The 25,270-nt window shown below is 37.7% G+C and overlaps 1 protein-coding gene across 1 annotated transcript in view; it reads right to left on the bottom strand.

Annotated features, from left to right (window-relative positions):
- Positions 1–374: 374 nt before the first annotated feature.
- Positions 375–25,270, bottom strand: part of NUP35 (nucleoporin 35) — a 44,226-nt gene continuing 19,330 nt past the window's right edge. Inside the window, exons 5-9 of the mRNA XM_045806271.2 lie at positions 14,155–14,296; positions 11,111–11,180; positions 9,556–9,684; positions 8,332–8,496; positions 375–7,070 (exon numbers count right to left, since the gene is read on the bottom strand). Of these exons, the coding sequence (XP_045662227.1) occupies positions 6,993–7,070; positions 8,332–8,496; positions 9,556–9,684; positions 11,111–11,180; positions 14,155–14,296 (584 nt within the window). The 3' untranslated portion in view covers positions 375–6,992. The remainder of the gene's footprint in view (positions 7,071–8,331; positions 8,497–9,555; positions 9,685–11,110; positions 11,181–14,154; positions 14,297–25,270) is intronic.

The raw sequence follows: 25,270 nt of genomic DNA, 5'->3' as shown, positions 1-25,270 counted from the left end.
CAAAGGAGAGGGAGAGATGATCTCCAGCAGACTCCCCGCTGAGTGCAGAGCCCCACCACAACCAAGTAGGGCTGTTCCCTTGACCCTGAGATCATGATCTGAGCCGAAGCCGAGTTTGGTGGGCCACACAGGTACCCCTCAGGTGAGACATTTATGTGTTCTGTGTTCTCACCTTCTGTGCCAGTTGCTGTGTAACCTATCTCCCTAAACTTAGTTTAAAACAACCATTTCATGATATCTCACAATCTTGTGATTCGGGAGCTCGAGCAATGCTTGGCTGGATAATTCTCTGTAGCATGGGATGTGCACGGGCTCTTGGTAACATGGACCTGGAAGTCAGGCTGTGCTGCAGGGTCTGGGACAGCGTCACTTACACACTCAGTGCCTTGGGCAACTGGAAGGCTGTGCTGATCTGAGTCCCTCTCCACTCCGGTGGTCTCAGGCCTTTTCCATCTCTGTCCTGCAGGGTACGGGGTCTTCTTATGGTGGCAAATCACTTCAAGAGACCAAGGTAGAAGCTGCTGGTCGTCTCACAGGCTAGCTGTGGAACTGGCATAACATCACTTTCCCTGTACTGTATTGGTTTTATATTAAAAAAACAAAACCTACACAGGAGAGGAGAAATGGATCCTGGCTCTCAGTGGGGAGGAATGTCAAAAATTTGAAGGCATCTTTAATCCACCACATGCTCTTTTTTTAAAAATGAGGCGAATTAGCAAGCATATTAACTGATCTTGCTAACTCCTTAATAATGGTTAATGTTTAATGGGTTCTTAGTACATGACAGGCAGTATTCTAAACGATATACAGGTATTTATTCATTTAATCCTAACAACCTTATGAAGAAGACACTAACATTATTACCATTTTATTGATGAAGCTGAGGCACAAAAATGTAACTTGTCCAACCAAAGTCATGTAGCTAGTAGACAGAATTTTAAGTCTCACTCCAAAATCCATGCTCTTAATCATTGTAAAAAGCAAATTCTAAAATTCCAGTAACTTTAACCACTACTTTTTTATTAACCAATTAGTACTACAGTAATGTGAACTGCATACATTATCAGAATGTTTACTAAAATTAAGGTAAAAAGACCTTGAGTCAAGAAAACAAGTATTACAGAGTCAGTCAGATATCCATTTCGGAAAGCTTTTAAAATTATGTCAAATAGATTATTTTCACTTTAAATCATGACCTACTTAAATTGTAAGTTAAAATAATATTGATTCAACTTATTTACTAACCTGCAGTTAATTTCGGAAACTGAATCTGAGTTACAACACCCAAGCTTTTCCTTCGTTAGCATTCAAAAATCTTACCACTTCATTAAGAATTTCAACTTCCATCAGCTTTCTATATCAGGTAGAAATCCCAACTCTTCTAAAGCCTACCTGGACCTCCAAAAAATATATAGTAGTGTTTAATTTTGTGGGGAAGGAGAAAAGTTGGAATGGGGCATATGGAAACTGCAGGTAAAATTCTATTTCTTCATGCATGGTAATTACAGGATTATTCACCTTATAATTCATTAAGCTGTATTTTAATTTTCTGTATTTATGTCTCATTTGGCAACTAAAATGCTTTCTAAAAAGAAGGAAAAGGAAACCAAAAGAGGTTTCGCTTTACTTACAATTTTAAAAGATCAAAAACAGATATGAAGACTGACGTCAGCTGCCCTGTAGCCCAGTTTCCAGATACAAGTCAATTCTTAGACCCAAATGAAATGGGAGACAAGCTGCAGTTGAGGAAGGAATTTTCAATGCCACGGCAAGTATATACACTGGCAATTCTTCCAAGTCTTCCTCATTTTTCACAGTGCACTGAAGAGAAATACCCAGATATTTTAAGGGCTGTTAGATACAAGGTCATAGGTAATGCTGATGAACCCAAATGTTCTTATGGTTCCTGTTAGAATGGGGCCATGACACTGATGAACCCAAATGTTCTATAGTTCCTGATGAATGGAACCCTGGCCCATGTCAGGGGGCAAATCAACAAGATACAGTCAGAGAATTCGGTCATTCAAATATTGTGCATTGATGGCATCACGTTCATTAAACCTGTAAGAAGTGGCAAATACTCAGACATCCTGGAAAGGCAAATTTATGCCAGAGGGTGGGAGGTACAGCCCAAAAATTCAGTTTTACCACATTGGTGCAGTTATGAAGTTCTACCACTGGGACATGGTGAGACCTCTCTCTAAAGGATAAATTATTATACCTTCCTCCTCCCACCACGGAAAGATAGCACTTGGTAGGCTTCTGGATGTTGAGACAACACAAAACCAATGGGGAAAATGCTTCAAACTATTCCTTAGGTGACTTGGAAGATTTTAGAGGCGTCCACGGTGAGAGGGCGCCACAGGTGACTTAGTAACTAAGCATCAATTACATAGTGTATCAACCAGGGGACGAGAGCGGCCCATCATCAGCTCAGTATTGTCAGATTCACCAGTCACCAGCCTGGCCAGCGTGGCAGCGATCCATGGTACATTCAGGATGGGGGCCAAGCAGGATCACAGGCTCCCAAGTTTCATGAAAAGGTGGCCCAGAACCCTGCATCACTCACCTCCAAGATACTAACACCTCTCCCTCAATTCACAATCTACGACTTAGAGTTCACTATCACCAGCTAACAGGGGAGAAAAAACACAAGTTTTACTCAGAGAGGCATCAGACTGCTGTACGTCAAACACTGACTGCTGCCGTATTAGCCACAGAGCAGACATGAAAGACAGTCATGAGGGAAAATCCACCCAGTGGGTTGAGCTTCAAGCAATGAAGCTGGTCAGCACTTGGGTGTGACGTGATGTCAAGTTTAATGCTCACCATAGACTTTGTGTCAACATCTTCCTAGTTACTAAGTTCGTCCGAACACATTCTCTGGTCCATTTCCCAGGAAGCATTCAAGGAAAACGTTTCCTGAATTCCTGCAAGTTGACATCTGAGAAGTAATCTTTACCCTTCAAAATCAGTTTTGTTAGAAATAGAATATTTTGTTTACATTTTTCCCCACAAGTATCTTAAATGTATTATTTTCTCCTGACACAGTGCTGCTTCTAAGTCACTTGCTATTTTTATCTAGATAGCCAAATCCAAATTTTTTACATGAGAGAACATCATCAGGTAGACAGGGTGTTCTTTCAATATGTAGCTCCAAGTATTTTTTTTTTTCCTTTTTGGAAAGTATTCCTCATATAATTTGTTCTGTATATATGTTCTTTTTTAATCTCTAAAATTTGTCATTTTCCCATGAACTCTTTTTATAAAGCCATCCTACTTTTTGACATTCTATTTCCCCGTAAGACATTATCTGCTGTCTGCTTTGGTGTTTATCCTAGTTTAGTCTTCATTTCCAAATTATTTTTCCTTTTATTTCTAGTACTTTCCCAAGTTTTTGAAATTCTGAATTTTGGTATTCTTTCCTACTTTGTATCACTTTCGAAACATCTTAGAAGTCATTTTTAAATAATAGGTCATAGTTCTGACCTATTATGGGCATGCCGTTCTGGTGTTCAAGGTCTTTTTTTTTTTTTTTTAAGATTTTATTTGTCAGAGAGAGAGAGTGCACGAGCAGGGGGAGCAGCGGGCAGAAGTAGAAGCAGACTCCCCGATGAGCAAGGAGCCCGATGTGGGACTTGATCTCAGAACCCTGGGATCATGACCCAAGCGGAAGGCAGGCACTTAACCAATGGAGCCACCCAGGAGTCCCCTGGTGTTCAATGTCTTTAGGATATTTTGTTCCTTACAATCCATTTTTTATAACAACTTTGCATGATTATAGTTTTATGTTACTTATTTTTGTATGAAATCAGCTTTTCTGAATTTTGAGGAAGAGGCTTGGTTCAGGGTAACTTTTCTAGCTTTCTCAGTTTCCACTTCTGTTGTGTTTTGTAGTACTGAAAAATATGGCAGTTTGCTTTCTGAGATTTTCCTGGCTCTTTTCTGTTCGTTTTGGTTTTTGTTGTTGTTTTTATTTTTAAATTGAGATATAATTGACATAGAACACCGTGTAAGTTTAAGTCATAAAATGTGTTGGTTTGATACCTTTCTATCTTTTCTGGCTCTTTTTAAGTCAATGATGTAATGGATACAAAGGCAAGCAATACAATATTGGGCTTACACAAAATCAACATAGCAAACAAGTATTCTTAGTCAGAAAGCAAAGTTCATGCTTCACCAAGGTCTACAGATATAAAATGCCCTCTCAAAACAAAAAAAAAACTATAATCCTTTTACAAAAATGTGTAAAACACAAATACAAATGCAAGAGTTAAATGGGATTTAGCAGCCAGTTCTACCTTGAAAAACTGAGTTCTGTATGTAGTAAGATATAAAATACAATCCTATTTTAAGTTGGAAGAGAAAGGCTTCAATGTTAAGTATCAGAAGAAAAATACTCTATAAATGTAACAATAAATGTTTTTTTACCATGCCAGTATATTCCTTAGTATCACACTTCAGAGAACTAAACAAAATCTTCAGTGGTAGTTTGCTGTGATTTAAAAAGCACACCAAACCTTCCCACACAATGTGCTATTTTATTCTTTATAAAGATGTATTAAAGATGAAGAAAGATGCAGATAACCTAGATACTTGTACTATGATAAAATATTATTTCAATTAAAAACCTCCTTTACACTCAAGAGCCAGATTGATGAAGTTCTACTGGCCAAGGTGATAATTTGCACAGAAGAACAATGACTACAATTGACTAAAAACAGTGAATTAAAAAAAAAAGGGTGTATCTAGTGATACTAAAGGGAAAAACATTTTTTAAAACTCACTGGACACCAATTAGAGTTGCCAGGGCACCAAAAATTACTCTGAAAAAATAGTAAGAGGAAAGGATGAAATATTTATCCTGCCATTCTGGTATGAGTATATTCCATGTACCCAAATAGCCCTACTGGGTGGAGCAAGGTTTTTATATATAAAGGAATTCCAGCTAATAAATACAACAGAAATGATAGATTTGTAAAATCTTCATTTTGCAAACCTTAATGAAATAACTGACTTGGGCAAATACTGTTAATACACACTTTCAAAAACATAATGCAAAAAAGTTACAGGGAATTTTCCAACAAAGGTGCCAGGCTTTTGCCTATGTGCCCAATGACCAATTTGAGCCTCAATAAAAGTGAGACAACCAGAATTAAATGCCTCTTGATTAAATGTAAGATGCACCATACTATCAAGTATTATTGCTCAAAAAAAAAAAAAAAGAGGGGCACCCGGGTGGCGCAGTCGTTAAGCATCTGCCTTCGGTTCAGGGCGTGATCCCGGCATTCCGGGATCGAGTCCCACATCGGGCTCCTCCGCTGGGAGCCTGCTTCTTCCTCTCCCACTCCCCCTGCTTGTGTTCCCTCTCTTGCTGGCTGTCTCTCTGTCACATAAATAAATAAAATCTTTAAAAAAAAAAAAAAAAGAAGAAGGGGAGAAATCAGAATCTAATTAACCCTCTCTAGATCCAACTTTTAGGATATGGGATAAATGACAGAACAAGTTAAACACAAGAGCAATCGACCAAACCGAGTCTATGAGACTCTATAGGCAACTCCCATGGTTCGGTCAAGAAGTCATGGTGTGAAGAGAGCAGGAACTAATTTAGATTTCAAGATACTTTAAAACCAAAACAACCAGGGGTGCCTGGGTGGCTCAGTCAGTTAAGCATCTGACTCGATTTCAGCTTAGGTCATGATCTCAGGGTCCTGGGATCCCCACTCAGCAGGGAGTTTGCTCGTCCCCCTTCCCTCTGCCGCTCCCCCTGCTCTCTAAAATAAATTTAAAAATATTTTTAAAAGACAAAACAACCAAACATACCATGTACACCTACTCTAGACAGGGATTTGAACCAACTGACCATAAGTACATCTTGGAGATAACTGGGATTTTTTTTTTTTTTAAAGATTTTATTTATTTGAGAGAGAATGAGAACAGGCACATGAGCCCCACCCCTGGGGGGGGGGCGTAGAGGGACAAGCAGACTTCCTGCTGAGGGCGGAGCCCAACACAAGGCTCAATCCCAGGACCCTGAGATCATCACCTGAGCCAAAGTTAGAACTGAACCGACTGAGTCACCCAGGTGCCCTGATAACTAGGAAATTTTCAAATGGACTGGATTTTAGATACTAAGAAACTCTTACTAATTCTCTTAGGTATGATACTGACATTGTAATTACAAGTGGGAATGTTCTTTTTTGATGTATCCTCAAGTATTTAGATTAAAACGACATCATATCTGAGACAGGTTTTAAACAAAAGGGGGAGAAAAAAAAAAGTATGGCAAAATATTGATGGTTACATGGTTATTCAAGCTAGATTACATGTATGTGGAAATTCATGACATATTTCTTTCAGCAAACACTTCAAATTTTTTAAAATAGTTAATAAATCACTTACAAAAAAGGTTCAATATATATAATTGACAAAGTTTATTATCAAGAAACTTTAGTAGGTTTTTAAAAAGACTGTTTTGGTTTTAGAATACTGAAGGATGACAATCCATGACAGGACATATATAAACAAGGACAATTAAAATATTAAATACTATCTAAATTAAAAGACCATAATTCAAATTGTTAATTATAATCTTTGTGTCTTGTCAGAAGGAGCTGTACAAGTTACCCTTCATGAAATTCACCCCACCAACTCATGAAGACTACAAAGCTTCACCACAAATTCAATTAGATAATTTATGGTCATCAATGCTGAGTTTTTGTGCTTATACATGCACCATCACAGAAAGCACAAAATCCTATTTACAGGGATTTTTTGTTTCTTTAAAATGTATCTCAAGCATCTTTTAAAGTGCGAGCTACAAATATGCTGTACCCTTAAAGAAAAAGGCTTCCAAAGAAAGTCTGAGCTAGCTATCCAGTGCTGCCATGAGTGGTTATACAACTAACCAAAGGACAGCCGGCAGTACTCTGCTAACTCGGTTTAGTGTAGCGGCCTCCTCCGTGGTAGGTGAGTTCTCGGCTCTTACTCTACTACCAGCCGAACATGTACTCCATTGCTTTGGATACAAGACTTTCATCTTTTTTTGGCGTTTGTCTGTCAGAAATAACCTATTAAAAAAACATACACAATTGTTAGGTTATAGTGTCCTCAGGATCATAGATTCTAGAGTTAATGGCTAATTTAAAAGAGCCAAACAGTTAAATGTATTTGTAATACTGCACTGTATATTTAAAGATTAATATATGGATTTAGTTAGAACATCCTTATGCTTTAAAGGACAAAATCTTACTCCTTTGGCAAGATAAATTACATCTGCTCCTTATATCAGGAAACTGAACAAACAACACAAAAGCTACAAGAGATTTTTTTTTTTTTAAGTAGGCTACACGCCCAGCATGGAGGCCAATGCAGGGCTTGAACTTGTGACCCTGAGATCAAGACCTGAGCTCCTGAGCTGAGATCAAGAGTTGGATGCTACTGACTGAGCCACCCAGGTGCCCTAGAAAATGAGGATTTTAAAATACTGGTTTAGGGGCACCTAGCTGGCTCAGTCGGTAGAACATGTGACTCTTGATCTTAGGGTTTTAAGTTCAAGCCCCGCCGTGAGTGTGGAGCCTACTTTAAAAATAAAAAAATAAAATAAAATAAAATACTGGTTTAAAAGAAAAAAGGAAAAAAATAGGTCTAGTCTCCAAATTTCAGGGGAAATCAAAAGACTAAATTGTTACTACCTGTCTTACTAAGTGTTTTATTTGCTGTTTCGGACCCATGTCTGTGGCTTGGCATGTTCAGAACCTGGTTAATTTACTAGCGGACAACAGCATACTGAATGAGAGTCATCATACTTGAATCATTCTTCAATGAATACAATCAACTTTCCTTTAAACTTTTTGAAATGAGAAATTTTGAAATGGAAGCTGGTCAGTGGTTTCCCGGATAATCACAGCTACTCCAACCTGAGGTTCTTCATTTGTGATGCCATCAGATTTAGTCATCAGTTTAACAGGGTTTTAACATTCCCTCAGGCCAGAGATGTTCACAAGAGAAACTTTTAATGTATGCAAATATAACTCAGAAAAAAACTAAAACTCTCAAAATGTTTTAAATAACGGCAAAGAAATTTTTTTAAAAAATCGACCTAAGTTTTCAAGTGGCCAAAATTCTAATATTTAAAATAGGAAATTTAAGAGCGCAAAGTTTATAGGTATTTCATCAAGGCAACACTTCAGTAAGAAATATTAAATGGCACAGAAATCAATCCAATGAAAAAGTCCAACGTGCTAGGCACTTCACCTTTAAAGTATATCTTTTAATAAATAAATACATAATTAGATAAAGTATATCTTTTTTATCCAATTCTTAAAATACCTGATAGTCACTAGTAGAAGCTTTGTATGCTGTAGCAAGAGGTCTCATGGTAGAAATCTTAGGAGTACTTCCAGGTTGGGCTGGTGTACCTAAGGTTTTGATTGGTGGTGTAAAGGCTAGAGACGGAGATGATAAAGCACACCTGTCACTGTTTTCCATAACACTCTGGAGAAATAAAGATAAAAAACTTCTCTGTTTATAAACATACTATGTTATTATTCACTATTACATCCTACTTAAAAAGAAAACTTTATTAAAAGGAGCATACTTTCTTTCATCTAATTAACCTTTCAAACAATTCTAGCCTTGATAAAACTATATATGCTTCTTAGCTAGTATTTGAGATACAATGCTCAGCCAGAAAGTACACGTCAATGACCTCAAGCATGATCAAGACAACTAGAGACGCGTAAGAGTAAAAATTTCCTAACAAGTACTATGAAAAAAAACACAAGGAAGAAAAAGCAGAATCTTGAGGAAATCCTGGGGTAGGAGGAGGATTAAAGTCCAGTGTTACTGAGTAGCCAGGAACCCCAGATTCTCCTCTAGCCTCTACAAACATCTGCCACAGCACAACGTAATAATTACATAGCTATACAGCAAACACAGATTGCAGATCCGGAGCCATGCCTGCTTTCGTGCATTAACGTTTGTATACAAGCACCAAGCGCAGTGCCTGGTAGACAGAAGTTCATGCATAATTATTTAAGAATGATCGTGATTTTACAAGCCACAAAGGAAAGTATAAATTGTGCTAAATATTATTTTATGGGTATATATGTTTTAAAATATTTTAAAATAAAAATGACTAATAAAAAGCTTCAGCCATTTAATAGTTAACCCTGTTAACCATTCCTGTGAAATCTTTTGTTCTGAAACAGCAGCAGTCTTTTAAAGTACTTAAAGAATTTGATGTTGCTTTGCACAAGAGACTGAGAAGTTAAGAGACCTAAAATCTAGGTCTCACCTTTAACCACTGTAAGTTACTTATGTCCTCTTGGTCTCTTTATCTGTAAAATGAAGGGGCTGGTATGGATTATCTCTAAATTCTAAAGTCTATAGCCTACATCTTTGGCTTCCCATGAAAACAGTAATATAACATCATCACATTTCGTAAGAAAAAGGGGCATAGTGAAGCAAAGTGGCATAACAGTCAACGTCAGTGCTTAGACTCGTGCTCTTCATATAGATTAAGCTATTTTCCTTACATCAGCAGTAACTTACTTTATCTATACATGGTTTTACACCAATCATGATGGACTCTCCAAAAATCCTCCCATCTTTGCTTAAGGCTTTCCGGGCCTGCAGTTTAGATTGATAACGAATATGCATCCAATTTCCTGTATTAGACATCTGCAAAGAATGAAGTTGTCTCTTAAAACATAAAATATATAAAATCTAAAAAAATGAATTTTATTAGAAAATACAAACATATATATGAAGATACAGGTGTGCCTGGGTGGCTCAGTCGGTTAAGTGTCTGCTTTCGGCTCAGGTCATGATCCCAGGGTCCTGGGATGGAGTCCCATATTGGGCTCCCTGCTCAGCGGGGAGCCTGCTTCTCCCTCTCACTCTCCCTCTGTACTCTCTCTCTCTCTCAAATGAATAAATAAAATCTTAAAAAAAAAAAAAAAGAAATATCTGCTTCCACTTTTTATTTGATGCCCCCAACAAGCTGTATGTTAGGATCCAACAAAAATCCTATTAAACAATTTCTTTTTTTTTTTTTTAAAGATTTTATTTATTTGAGAGTGAGCAAGAGAGAGAGAGCATGAGCAGGACGCAGGAACATGCAGGAGCAGGGGGAGAGAGAGAAGCAGACTCCCTGCTGAGCAGGGAGCCCCACACAGAGCTGGATCACAGGACCCTAGATCACGACCTGAGCCTAAGGCAGACGCTTAACCAGCTAAGCCACCCACGCGCCCCCCATTAAACAATTTCAATAATTTCTACCTCTCAATTCTCTACTATAAAGAATATGTGGCAAGTATTGGGGCACCTGGGTGGCTTAGCTGGTTAAGCATCCAACTCTTGATTTTGGCTCTGGTCATGACTTCAGGGTCCTGGGATGAAGCCCCGTGTGGGGCTCCACACTCAGCAAGGAGTCTACTTGTCCCTCTCCCTCTGTTCCTTCCCCAGCTTGTGCTCTCTCACTCTCTAAAATAAATATGTAAATAAAATCTTAAAAAAAAAAAAAGATATGTGGCAGATATTCTCTGAAACAAATTCTCAAAAGGTAATTGTTCCTTACACTCGCTATCAAGTTTTTGTATTCATCAATCCTATTTTCTGTAGGAATTAAAGTAAGTCAATCCCTGGTGAAAGAAAAAAGATTTGTTATTTATAACTCGTTATAGGTAAGGTAAAGCAAGGTAAGATACTTTTTCAAAAAAGCTCACTACAAGCTAAAAAAAGCCCTAAGTACTCTGTAAATCAGGAATTTCTCTCTTTTCCTTTATCTCCAATAAAACAAGCTCATACTGGAAGACAGTAATGTAATATTTGGCATAATTTTTGTTAATAGACTGTTAACAATTAAAAAAAAAACGGGGGGGGCCTGAAATTCTCACTCTCTTATCTTCTCTCTTTATCCCTTTTTATCAACTACTATGCAACTTCTAGCCTTCACGACTCCAACAGACATATTCAATGAAAACTTAAAAAAAGAAAAGCTTTTAAGTTTGGAAAAAGCACACAATATTCAGGAGCAGAGTTTCCCTCAATTTACAGCTTGTTTTTCTTCAGACTAAATCTTGAACTGAAAAGAAGTAAGCCTTACCACATGTTTTAAGATATTCCCATACTGTGCAAATTGTAATAATATATAGGAAGCAGATGCTTGAGGAAACCTGAAAAAAGAGTTGTCCAGTCAACTTCCATAATAAATACAAATGCAAATTACCATACTTATAAGTGTTTCAAGATAAGGTCCCCCTAACAGACTAGAATATTAATAGGAAATCCCTGATCATTGTTTCCCCCATATCAGCTAAATCTATCATTGCTTATCACCCCAAAGCAAGTATGTTAAAATTAGTTTTGCCTCAGCCATTCTTCTCCATCCCCAGATTCCATTTATGGAATCTCTAAAATTCCATTCTCACTGTCATTACCACACCCTCAGGAAAGAACTATGATGCGGCAGCTCTGTATGTATTTTACAAGGGTGTGTGAGCATGTATGTGTGAAATACTTGGGTGCATTACAGTTATTAAAAGGAAAAGATGTCTAAATTATACAGTCATATTATTTTACATTGGGCACCAACTGAAAATTCAGAAATTTAGTTCTGAAACAAAAATGAAAGTCAGTACCAATATCAATAGTATAGAAACATTTAAAAGAATGGTTATCAAAGTTTTAATAGCCAAAAATCTCTGAGAAAATTGTGATATTTTCTTCTTTATAAAGTTCTGTATGGCTTAAATATTTTATCAGACATTATTTTTATAGTTCAAACAATAAAGCTATTTTAAATAAAAAATCTGGAGTTTCCTTAACCAGTAACTTCAGTTATCGAGAACCTGGATTAGAATCTAAGGGGAAAAAATCTGAGTCACAAAAATAAATGAGAAAGCCCACATATTAAAATGTATGTGAGCAAAACACAGCATTCAGGACTGAAATTTTATTTTATGTTACGTATGTTTGGATTTAAGATTTAAGAAAAGCAACAAATAAGGTAAAGTGCCTACAAAGCAGAGCTAAAGAAAATAAAAATTAAAGAAAACTAACGGTTGCAAGTGAGGGAGTTACTTGAAAAATAAAATATAATTCTAAGACTCTAGGACCACTTTGAGTGGAAACATTCCAATATCCTGTAAAAGAACCACCCTAAAACAATGAATGATATTTCATGATGATCCTGAGTCAACAGGAAAAAGTTATTAAATTATCGAAGAAAGAATATACGTATTTTAGATGTACTACCCTATAAATTACCAAAATATTTTATCCTTTAGAAGAAAACATTTCAGTTCTTGCAATCAAACTCATATAAAGGGTTACTAAAACATAAAACCAGAAAAGTAATAGGTGGGAAAGTGTGTATATTAATGAAGAAAAAGACTAGCAGAACTTCCAGTAATTTATCCAATTACTGAGGAATCTTAAAAGTGACACCATTACTACTGAGCCTCAAAAACAGACTTGGGAGTGGACATCCAAGTTCAAAAATCTTGCCATGTCGTGAGAGAATATGAAAATTTAAACATAAAAAAGAAAAAAAAAAATCAAGCAGCCATCCAATTGCTATGCATGGGCTTTCTGGAGCGTGAGATGATCCCGATTTTCTACCTAAACAAGATCAGTAACACACAGAATCTCTCTGGAAGGTTACACAAAAAACAGGTGGCAAATACTGCTTCTTAAAGGGGAGAAAAATTGTGGCTGGGGACAAAAGTGGGAAGGAAAAGTTTTCACTGTAGATTCTTATATATTCCTTTGAATTTTTAAATTTTAAATAAACTGAATATATAAAGTCCACTAACATTTACTGTGCATTTTTCTTCAAGAAGCTCATGTGTTATTTTTATACTTTTTACCCCAAAACTAAATATAGTAAGACCCAGTATCAGTATGACATATCACATTTTCAGAAGCAAACCTTATGTAGTATGGTATAAACAATAACAGCTTAAAAATCAAAGGACCTGAGGATTTTTGCTTACACTTTACTAATATAGATGTTAATCTCTGAATAAATCATTTAATCTAAAACCTCAGTTTTTCATCTGTAGGTGATGCAGTATGACCTCCAAAATGCTTTAAAGTACTTTTTTTAATCTAAAAAATCTATTTGAAATGCATCTAGGCCTGTCATGTATAATTTCTATCAATACTCAATATCCTGTAACTGTAAAGTACCAACCTTGTAACACAGTATGTACATACACAAATGAAATTCAATTTGATAGTTTCAAACTGGTTAAGTCCAATATAAGCAGAGTAATAACCACTACAAAGAAAGGAGCTTCCTAAGTCTAAAGAGGCAATCCTGTTTCATTACCCAGCAAATATGCTTAAGAGAAAAGAATATGGGGGCGCCTGGGTAGCACAGCGGTTAAGCGTCTGCCTTTGGCTCAGGGCGTGATCCCGGCGTTCTGGGATCGAGCCCCACATCAGGCTCCTCTGCTATGAGCCTGCTTCTTCCTCTTCCACTCCCCCTGCTTGTGTTCCCTCTCTCGCTGGCTGTCTCTATCTCTGTCAAATAAATTTTAAAAATTTTTTTAAAATCTTAAAAAAAAAAAAAAAAAGAGAAAAGAATATGAGAAGCAGCAAACAGATAAATGATTAAAAAAAAAAAACTACACACAAATACTGAACACTATTAGTAATGTACATGCTGGTGGCCCCTGGGAGGCTCAGTCGGTTAAGTGCCTGACTCTTGATTTTGGCTCGTCATGATCTCAGGGTTGTGAGATGGAGCCGTGCATCGGGCTCTGTGCTGAGCATGGAGCCTGCTTAAGATTCTCTTTCCCCTTTCCTCTGCCCTCCCCCTCCCTCTCTAAAAAATAAATAAATAAAAATTTTTAAAAAATAGTAATATACATTCTGAAGTGTCAGGTGATTGATTTGTAGTGATGTGTGCAACTTACTCTGAAATGTACCAACAAAAAAAGATGAATTAATGGACGATAAAATGAATGTAAGTAAAATATTAACAACCGTAGAAGCCAGGTGGTAGGTATATGAGCATTTGCTGTGCAATCTTTTTTTTTTTTTTTTTTTTTGGTATGTTTGTTTATTATAAATGCTGGGGACAGGTTTTTTCTTCCTTCCCCCTCCTTTTTTTTGGAAAGGTAAATGATTCAGAAACCTTACCCGAACACAGTCACCCAAGTGTCATCCAGGTGATCTTCAGAAGTCAGAGAATCTCCTTGAGTATAAAAAGGATCCAACTGTGCAGGAGATAATGTTGTCTTTCGTGGTTGACCAATGTTTGCTGGACTAAACATACTTTGCCCTATATTAGTATATTTAGTAAGTTAGTTACCAATATAAACATCTTGGTTTATTTTAAATTAAAGCTCTCAGTTTTAAATAAAAAAATACATTAAAAGCTGGCAATTGCATACATAGTTCAAAATATACAACTGTAATCAAATGATAATTTTATACTACCATACAATTTCAGAGCTCATTAATAATTGAGCATAACTTATGATTTTGCATAAGTTTTATTATTATGAATTTGCCAATGTTTTAATTTCCAGTTAAGCCTACACAGAAGGATCTCCAATCAACCTCAAGGACTTTTACTTGGATTCATCTTCCAAACCTACCACTTTCATCACAGCACCTCTGCCTTAAAAATATGCAGTAACTTGTTACCTACAGAAAAATTCAAATGCCTTGGCCTCCACAATACAGTTCCAACCTTATTTTTTCAATAGTCCCCTAAAAAGTATCTACCCTAGCTCCTGAGATGTAAATGCAGCTTTTATTCAGGTCATCTCTATCTGAAATGTCTAATTCTGTTTTTTGCTTATCCTTCAATAACAGCTACCTATTAATAAGTACTGCTACATGTCCCAAATGCCAAGCTGAATGCTTTATATATTCACTTTATTTCAAAGGCACTGGTCCTTTGAAATATGACCACACATTTCTGAAAAGCAGAGATTATTCTTTCATCTTTGGAGTAGGAATGATTCATTTAAACAAAAAATATTTTTTCAGCACTTAAATATGCACCAAGCAGGGGCGCCTGGGGGCTCAGTTGGTTAAGCATCCAACTTTTGATTTTGGCTTAGGTCATATCTCAGGGTGATGAGATCAAGCCCTGCATCGGGCTCCACCCAGCAAGGAGCCCGCTTGGGATTCTCTTTCCCTCCCCATCCTAGCTCACGCTCTCTTAAAAAAAAAAAAAAAAAAGCACTAAGTATATTCCAGGAATTGAAGATACAGGAGTAAACAAGTTAGACCAAAAAAAAAAAAAAAAAAAAAAACCCAAAAGAACCAAAAAAAACCACCACACCTATCTCTAATGGAATTTAAATTCTAGTGGAAGAGAGACAAACAAGTAAATAAAGTATGTTAGAAAACAGAAACTCCTACAGAAAATAAATAGACAGATAAAGCAGAGAAGGGAGACAGGAAGTGTGTATGTATGTATCATACATGGAAGTGTTAAATAAAAAGAAGATTTCACTGAGGTGAAACCAAAACCCCGATGGAACTGGAGGACGAAACATGACAATATCTGACAAAGTAAATGTTAACTGGAGAAAAAAATTACATACAAAGGCCCTGAGAAAGGATATGACTGGTGTTTGACGAAAAGTAAGAAAACCAGTACTTGCACAGTGAGGAGGGGCATTTGAGATCACAACAAGTATATGAACACAGAGAGGTAACAAGAAGTCAGATGATGAAAAAAAACTTTGTAACCCACTGTAAATAAAGCCCTTGGCTTTTACCTCAAACGAGTTGGGAAGCCAATGGAAAATTGTGAGCTAAAGTGACATAACAGGACAAAAATCTTGAAATAATAATAAACAGCAACATTTTATTGAGAGTATTTATTACAACATTTTTTACATGTACAATTTTATTTGATTCTAACAATCTTTTAAGACAGGTCCCATTAGTAACTCTACTTAACAAATTAGGAAACAGGGGATGTTAAATAATGTCCAGAAGGGATTCCAATCTAGGCAATCCAAATTCAAAGTATGAGCTCTTAGGAAGTAACATAGTTAACACCTGTATTTACTATGGAGCAGCTCTACAAGTGTGCACTGGAGACCCAGAGCTCCCGACGACCCCTCTCATGGGATTAGCCAAGTCAAAATTATTTTCGTAGTCATTTAAGGTTTCATTTGCCTTTACATTCTCACTATCTCATGAGTACACAGTGGACCTTTCCAAAGGATACTTAATGTGATTCAATCAAGATTGAATACAGAAGTAGACAGGAGAATTCAGCTGTATCTTAAACTAGACATTAAAATTTGAAAAGCACAAAGCAATGTCACTCTTCTCATGAGAATCTCTTCTTGTAGAAAGTTATTTCTTATTTTAAAAAAAGATTACTTATATTTACAAGAAACAAATTACTTTTAGATGAATTAACACATACTGCAAAATATTGTTTTAATTTCTAATATAATAAATATCAATAGCTATAATCCAAAAGCTCTTTGGGCTTTAATATTTAAGAGCGTATTAAGGACCCAAGGAGCGCCTGAGTGGCTCAGTCAGTTGAGCATACGACCCTTGACTTTGGCTCAAGTTATGATCTTAGGGTAGTGAGATGGAGCCCTCCTGAGTCAGGATCTGGGCTCAGCAAGGAGTCTGCTTGAGGATTCTCTCTTTCCCTCCGCCCCTCTCCCCACGCTCTCTCTCTCTAATAAATAAATAAATCTTATTAAAAAAAAAAAAAAGTAATAAGGACCCTGAAACTAAGAAGTCCGAGAACAACTACAGGGCCTTGTACATGATTCGCAATCCGTGTTTACTGATTTCCAGAGGTTCTCTGCTCAATACTTTCTAACTATGTATCTGCTGTCTAGTCATTTGTCCTGAATTCCCGACTGTGTTGAAAATCAACCTAAATCATTTCAAAGTGTTTGTAGTCAAATGGAGCTCTGAAAGTATGCTCTTAAAAAAACAAAAGAGGGGGGATAAAGCTACTGTGTTAAGTTTTATAAAAGGCCATATACTATATAAATTATCCTGAAGAGAGATTTACAATTCACATAAAAAACTCTGAAAGATTATTGAATAAAGAAATATTTTTAACTTTATTCAACCCCAAATCTCTTCATAAAATATGTATGTTGGTAAATGTTGATCTTGGGTTGAGTATACCTTAAAAATGCTTGATTAATGAGAGAATTTACAGGAACTGCTATTACAAAATGAATAATAAAGCTATTCAAATCCAAAGCTGAGATGCAAAAAGGGTAACTGAGTTTTCCTATTCATTAATTTCCTATTTATGAATACAGAATGATTTTCTCAGAACCATACAAAAAGAAGTTCTCTTACCAAAACATATTCAATGACCAGTCACGGTGACACACAGTTAATCCACAACAAAGTAGTACTGGAGAGTCAAGTTACTCTCCAGATATAACACTCAAAAGGTCAAACTAAATTTTAAAAAGATAAAAATCCTAAACAGCTCCCCAAATTTTATTTTGGGACATTATTATTTTATTTTAGATCCTCATGTTTCAACTGCTAGTGAATTACGAAAAATATAAAAATATCTTTAATGTATGGGGGATAAAGGAAGTACAACATCTTGCTTTTTTGGAAGGCAACATGTAATTGTGTTTGGAGCCCAGAACACGATTGGATTGGATGGCAGAAGGCTACTGTTGCTAGCACTGGACTAATCATTCACCTTGGTAGAGAGCATTATGGGAAGATGAGAGGGAAGACAGTAAATGGGTTTGTAGTTAGGTCACGTGTAGTTCTAGTACTTATTGTTACAACTAGAACAAGTTATTGAACCTCACTTCCCAAATATTACCAAAAAAAAAAAAAACCCAATTACAATATTAATGATAATTGCTGGCAAGTACTGAGCACTTATACTATATTCAAGGTGCTCTTACAGGTTCTTTGCATGTATTCATATTTAATACTAAAAGCAATTCTATGAGATACAACCGACCTTCCACATTCTATATATGAGGAACACAAAACAAATATATATAAAACACCTATCCAACATAAAGATTAACTGAAAGAGCATGTTTAAGAGGTTCAATAAATGTTAGTGTCCATTTTATGAAGCCAGCATTATTCTGAAACAAAAGCCAGATTAAGATCAGACGATCATCAAAAGATGCAGAAAAAGCTATTGACAAAAGTACACCCTCTTATGATAAAAATCCTCAACACCTGGGTATAGGAGGATCCTACCTCAACATAATAAAGGACATATATGTCAAGCCCACATTTGACATCATACTCAATGGTGAGAGGTAGAAAATTTTTCCTCTAAAATCAGGAACAAGGGTGCCCACTTACCACTCCTTTTGACAATCATTATTAACTCAAGAGAAAACGAAAGGTATACAAGAAGGAAATGGAATCTCAGTATATTACATGGGTCAGTCTTATAGATTTATCTTTTGAAACTAAATTCATGCTTAAGAAAGAGACAATATAATTTACTAAAAAAAATCAACCTGCATACAGGATATAATACATTTAACAATTATTCTTTCTCCTCATCATCACAGATGCATTTAATAAGTACAACACATTTTTTAAATGAGGACGATTTAAAATGGAACGTGCTACATTGACAACTGCCTGCTTATCAGCTAACTTATCAACTACCCCTTTAGGAAATAAGCAAAAGCACACAAAAGATACTCTTAAATAAATTTAGTTCTTACTACAAAGACACGCCTTTAACATACAAAAGATAGTAAAAGGCATTTCAGTATAAAATCTAAAGCCAATTCCAATTTTTTATGTTGTGTATTACCATTAAAAGGTTCAATTTAGTAATGCTACATCATGTAATAACCTTCAAGCAAAAAATTAAATGAAGGCTCAAAATTAGACAACCATTATGACCTTTAAAAATAAAACAAATCAAAATTAAGTCTCAAACGAATAAGCAATCTAATTTTTGCCCTGTCAACTACTCTGAAAAACGTAATTACTTATACATAATCTAAAACTATTTACATAACTTTAGCATAATTGCCCCCCACCTTGTTAATGTTTAATTGCTCCACTGATTTTACTTCCTTTCAATCAGACTTCTGGTACCCACATGCTAAGCTTTATAAAATGAAAATAAAGTATACCTATCAAACCACATCAAATTGAACTGTAATGTGTCTCCCTTGGTAAATCACTATTCAAACACTCTTCCTAAGATCAAATTAGAGGGTAAAAGACCTTATTACCTTTTATGAAATGTCTTCAATTAAAGAATAGATTTAATTATTTCAAAATAGGCCACTAACATAAATGAAAACAAGAAATAAAAAGAGTAGTAAATTTTAAACAGATACATGGCATAGGAAACTTGGGAAAAAGAGATTCCTGGCAGTGTATTACCCTCTTACCATGAAACAAAGTAACACAATGTGTACTAAAGAATTTGACCTCAGCTAGAAGGAGGAGTTAAGATGGCGGAGGAGTAGGAGACACCTTTTTCAGCCGGTCCCCCTGAGTTGAGCTGGATAGGTACCAGACCAGCCTAAACAACCACGGAACCAGCCTGAGACGCAGGAAGATGCATCTGGATCTCTACAAATGAACATCCCCAGCGCTGAGTATTGAGGTATGAAGCGGGGAGCCGTGAAACCGTGCACAGATATCGGAAGATAAACGGAAGGGGGAGGGAGCCGCCGCGTTCGGGCGCCGGGAACAGCAGCCACCTGCACGGGGGAGCGGGCGGGCTCGTGGTCGGCACCCACAAAACAGCAGACTGAGACCGTGAGCTGGGTGCGCGCGCCACCAGGCATCTCGCAGAACACCGGAATCCCGATGCGCTCACGGGATCCAGACTTAGACCGGGAGCTTCCAGAGCGCGCGGGGCGGCTGGCGGCGTTAGAAACACAAAGGACAGAGACGCGCGGGCCCTGGAAGTGAGGGCAGGGACGCCGGGTGTGGGGCGCACATCCCGGGACGCTGCAGGGTTGAGCAGCACCAACAGTAACAGAGTTAAAGTGGCCAGAACATTAGTAGAGAACGGGCCGCAATCCCTCTGTTCTGTGACAGAGGCTGAAATTTGGCCGCTGCTGCTCTGACTCTCGGAGGAAGCACAGCAAACCGCCAGGGAAAGCTGCCAGAGAACAAAAGCCTGGAAATACCGGCTCAGAGAGTGCCCATCCCCATCCCCCCTCGCAGGGGACACGGAGACTCTACCCAAACAGGGCTGCCTGAGTATCGGCGCGGCAGGCCCCTCCCCCAGAAGGCAGGCTGAAAAATCAAGAAGCCCACAACCCCGGCGCCTGGGTGGCGCAGTCACTGAGCGCCTGTCTTCGGCTTAGGGCGTGATCCCGGCGTTCCGGAAAGGAGTCCCTCATCGGGCTCCTCCGCTGGGAGCCTGCTTCTTCCTCTCCCACTCCCCTGCTTCTGTTCCCTCTCTCGCTGGTTGGCTGCCACATAAATAAATAAATCAAATCTTAAAAGAAGAAGCCCACATCCCTAAGATCCCTATAAAACAAGGGGCACGGCCTGGGACCCAGTCAATAATGTGGGCTCTGGACAACCCCGCAACCTCTCCTTATCAAAATGACAAGAAGGAGAAGCCCCCCCCCCCAGCAAAGAAAAGACAGCGAGTCTGTGGCCTCTGCCACAGAAATAATGGATATGGATGTAACCAAAGTATCAGAAATGGAATTCAGAGTAACGATGGTCAAAATGATGAGTAGAATTGAAAAAACTATTAACGAAAAGGTTACTGAGAATATAGAATCCCTAAGGACAGAAATGAGGGCGAATCTGACAGAAATTAAAAATTCTATGAGCCAAATGCAGGCAAAACTAGAGGCTCTGACGGCCAGGGTCACAGACGCAGAGGAACAGGTTAGTGAACTGGAGGATGGGTTAATAGGGGAAAAAACCAAAACAGAAGCTGCTCTTAAAAAAATCCAAGCCCACGAACGTAGGTTACGGGAGATTACTGACTCAATTAAACGATCCAATGTTAGAATCGTCGGCATCCCCGAGGGGGTGGAGAAAAACAGAGGTCTAGAAGAGATATTTGAACAAATTGTAGCTGAAAACTTCCCTAACCTAGCGAGGGAAACAAACATTCGTGTCCAAGAGGAAGAGAGGACCCCTCCCAAGCTCAACCACGACAAACCTACACCACATCACGTCATAGTGCATTTCGCAAATATTAGATCCAAGGATACAGCATTGAAAGTGGTCAGGGCAAAGATATTTCTCACGTACCAAGGCAAAGGCATCAGAATTACGTCAGACCTGTCTACACAGGCCTGGAATGAGAGAAAGGGTTGGGGGAGCATATTTAAAACTCTTTCAGAGAAAAACATGCAGCCAAGGATCCTTTATCCAGCAAGGCTGTCATTCAGAATTGATGGAGAAATAAAGACATTTCAGAATCGCCAGTCACTAACCAATTTCGTAACCACGAAACCAGCCCTACAGGAGATATTACGGGGGGTTCTATAAAAGTAAAAAGGCCTCAAGAGTGATACAGAACAGAAAGTCACAGCCAATACAAACAAAGACTTTACTGGCAACATGGCATCATTAAAATCATATCTCTCAGTACTCAGTCTTAATGTTAATGGCTTAAATGCTGCCATAAAATGCCACAGGGTTGCAGATTGGATAAAAAGAAATGACCCATCCATTTGCTGTCTACAAGAGACTCATTTCGAACCCAAAGATGCATTCAGACTGAGAGTAAGGGGATGGAGTACCATCTTTCATGCAAATGGACCTCAAAAGAAAGCTGGGGTAGCAATTCTCATATCAGATAAATTGGATTTTAAACTACAGACTATAGGTAGAGACACAGAAGGGCACTATATTATTCTTAAAGGAAGTATTCAACAAGTGGATATGACAATTATAAATATATATGCCCCCAACAGGGGAGCAGCAAGATACACAAGCCAACTCTTAACCAGAATAAAGAGACATATAAATAAAAATACATTAATAGTAGGGGACCTCAACACACCACTATCAGAAATAGACAGAACACCCTGGCAAAAACTAAGCAAAGAATCAAAGGCTTTGAATGCCATACTCGACGAGTTGGACCTCATAGATATATATAGAACACTACACCCCAGAACCAAAGAATACTCGTTCTATTCTAATGCCCATGGAACATTCTCAAGAATAGACCATGTTCTGGGACACAAAACAGGTCTCAACCGATACCAAAAGACTGAAATTATCCCCTGCATATTCTCAGACCACAACGCTCTGAAATTGGAACTCATCCGCAAGGAAAAATTTGGAAGAAACTCAAACACTTGGAGACTAAGAACCATCCTGCTCAGGAATGACTCGATAAACCAGGAAATCAAAAATCAAATTAAACAATTTATGGAGACCAATGAGAATGAAGATACAACAGTCCAAAACCTATGGGATACTGCAAAGGCAGTCCTAAGGGGGAAATACATAGCCATCCAAGCCTCACTCAAAAGAATAGAAAAATCTAAATTGCAGTTTTTATATTCTCACCTCAAGAAGCTGGAACAGCAAAAGAGGGACAGGCCTAATCCACGCACGAGAAAGCAGTTGACCAAAATTAGAGCTGAAGTCAATCAAGCAGAAACCAGAAGTACAGTAGAGCAGATCAACAGGACTAGAAGCTGGTTCTTTGAGAGAATCAATAAAATTGACAGACCACTGGCAAGACTTATCCAAAAGAAAAGAGAAGGGACCCAGATTATTAAAATTATGAATGAAAAAGGAGAGGTCACGACGAACACCATTGAAATTGGAAGGATTATTAGAAATTTTTATCAACAGCTATATGCCAATAAACTAAGCAATCTGGAAGAGATGGAATCCTTCCTGGAAACCTATAAACTACCAAGATTGAAACAGGAAGAAATTGATTTCTTAAACAGGCCAATTAATTATGAAGAAATTGAGTCAGTGATAAACAACCTTCCAAATAACAAAACTCCAGGCCCGGATGGTTTTCCTAGGGAATTCTACCAAACATTCAAAGAAGAAATAATACCTATTCTCCTAAAGCTATTTCAAAAAATAGAAACAGAAGGAAAGCTACCAAACTCATTCTATGAGGCCAATATTACCTTGATCCCCAAACCAGGCAAAGACCCCAACAAAAAGGAGAATTACAGACCGATCTCCCTAATGAATATGGACGCCAAAGTCCTCAACAAGATACTTGCTAATAGAATCCAACAGTACATTAAAAGGATTATCCATCACGATCAAGTGGGATTCATACCTGGGATGCAAGCGTGGTTCAATATTCGCAAATCAATCAGCGTGATACATCATATCAACAAGAAAAGACTCAGGAACCATATGATCCTCTCAATAGATGCCGAAAAAGCATTTGACAAAATACAGCATCCTTTCCTGATTAAAATCCTTCAGAGTGTAGGAATGGAAGGTACATTTCTCAATCTCATAAAAGTCATCTATGAAAAGCCTACTGCAAATATTATTCTCAATGGGGAAAAGCTGGAAGCCTTTCCCTTAAGATCAGGAACTCGACAAGGATGCCCACTCTCGCCACTATTATTCAACATAGTACTAGAAGTCCTTGCAACAGCAATCAGACAGCAAAAAGGGATCAAAGGTATTCAAATCGGCAAAGAAGAAGTCAAAATTTCTCTCTTCGCAGATGACAGGATACTCTATATGGAAAACCCAAAAGAAGCCACTCCCAAATTATTAGAAGTTATAGAGCAATTCAGTAACATGGCGGGATACAAAATCAATGCTCAGAAATCAGTTGCATTTCTATACACGAATAATGAGACCGAAGAAAGAGAAATTAGGGAATCCATCCCATTTACAATAGCACCAAAAACCATGCGTTACCTTGGAATTAACTTAACCAGAGACGTAAAGGACCTATATTCTAGAACCTATAAATCACTCTTGAAAGACATTGAGGAAGACATAAAAAGATGGAAAGATATTCCATGCTCATGGATCAGAAGAATTAACAGAGTTAAAATGTCCATGCTACCCAGAGCAATCTACACTTTCAATGCTATCCCGATCAAAATACCAAGGACATTTTTCAAAGAACTGGAACAAATAGTCCTTAAATTTGTATGGAAACAGAAAAGGTCCTGAATCTCCAAGAAACTGGTGAAAAGGAAAAACAAAGCTGGGGGCATCACAATGCCGGATTTCGAGCTGTACTACAAAGCTGTGATCACAAGGACAGCATGGTACTAGCACAAAAACAGACACATAGACCAATGGAACAGAATAGAGAGCCCAGAAATGGACCCTCGGCTCTTTGGGCAACTAATATTTGATAAAGCAGGAAAAAACATCTGGTGGGAAAAAGACAGTCTCTTCAATAAATGGTGCTGGGAAAATTGGACCGCTACATGCAAAAGAATGAAACTTGACCACTATCTCACACCATACACAAAAATAAACTCCAAATGGATGAAAGACCTCGATGTGAGACAGGAATCCATCAAAATTCTAGAGGAGAACATAGGCAGCAACCTCTATGACATCGGCCAAAGCAACCTTTTTCATGACACATCCCCAAAGGCAAGAGAAACAAAAGATAAAATGAATTTATGGGACTTCATCAAGATTAAAAGTTTCTGCACAGCCAAGGAAACAGTCAGAAAAACTAAGAGGCAGCCCACGGAATGGGAGAATATATTTGCAAATGACACTACAGATAAAGGACTGGTATCCAAGATCTACAAAGAACTTCTCAAACTCAATACACGAGAAACAAATAAACAAATCAAAAAATGGGCAGAAGATATGAACAGACACTTTTCCAATGAAGACATACAAATGGCTAACAGACACATGAAAAAATGTTCAAAATCATTAGCCATCAAGGAAATTCAAATCAAAACCACACTGAGATACCACCTTACACCAGTTAGAATGGCAAAAATTAACAAGGCAAGAGACAATTGTTGGAGAGGATGTGGAGAAGGGGATCCCTCCTACATTGTTGGTGGGAATGCAAGTTGGTACAGCCACTCTGGAAAACAGTGTGGAGGTCCCTTAAAAAGTTAAAAATTGAGCTCCCCCATGATCCAGCCATTGCACTACTGGGTGTTTACCCCAAAGATACAGACGTAGTGAAGAGAAGGGCCATATGCACCCCAATGTTCATAGTAGCAATGTCCACAATAGCTAAATCGTGGAAGGAGCTGAGATGCCCTTCAACAGATGACTGGATTAAGAAGTTGTGGTCCATATATACAATGGAATACTACTCAGCTATCAGAAAGAACGAGTTCTCAACATTTGCTACAACATGGACGGC

This window comes from Ursus americanus, chromosome 1 (genome assembly GCF_024610735.1).
Source record: "Ursus americanus isolate L20-20 chromosome 1, mUrsAme1.1.p, whole genome shotgun sequence".
Taxonomy (NCBI): Eukaryota; Metazoa; Chordata; class Mammalia; order Carnivora; family Ursidae; genus Ursus; species Ursus americanus.
The sequence above is the reverse complement of the archived record's forward strand: the minus strand, read 5'-3'. Positions and strand labels throughout refer to the sequence as shown.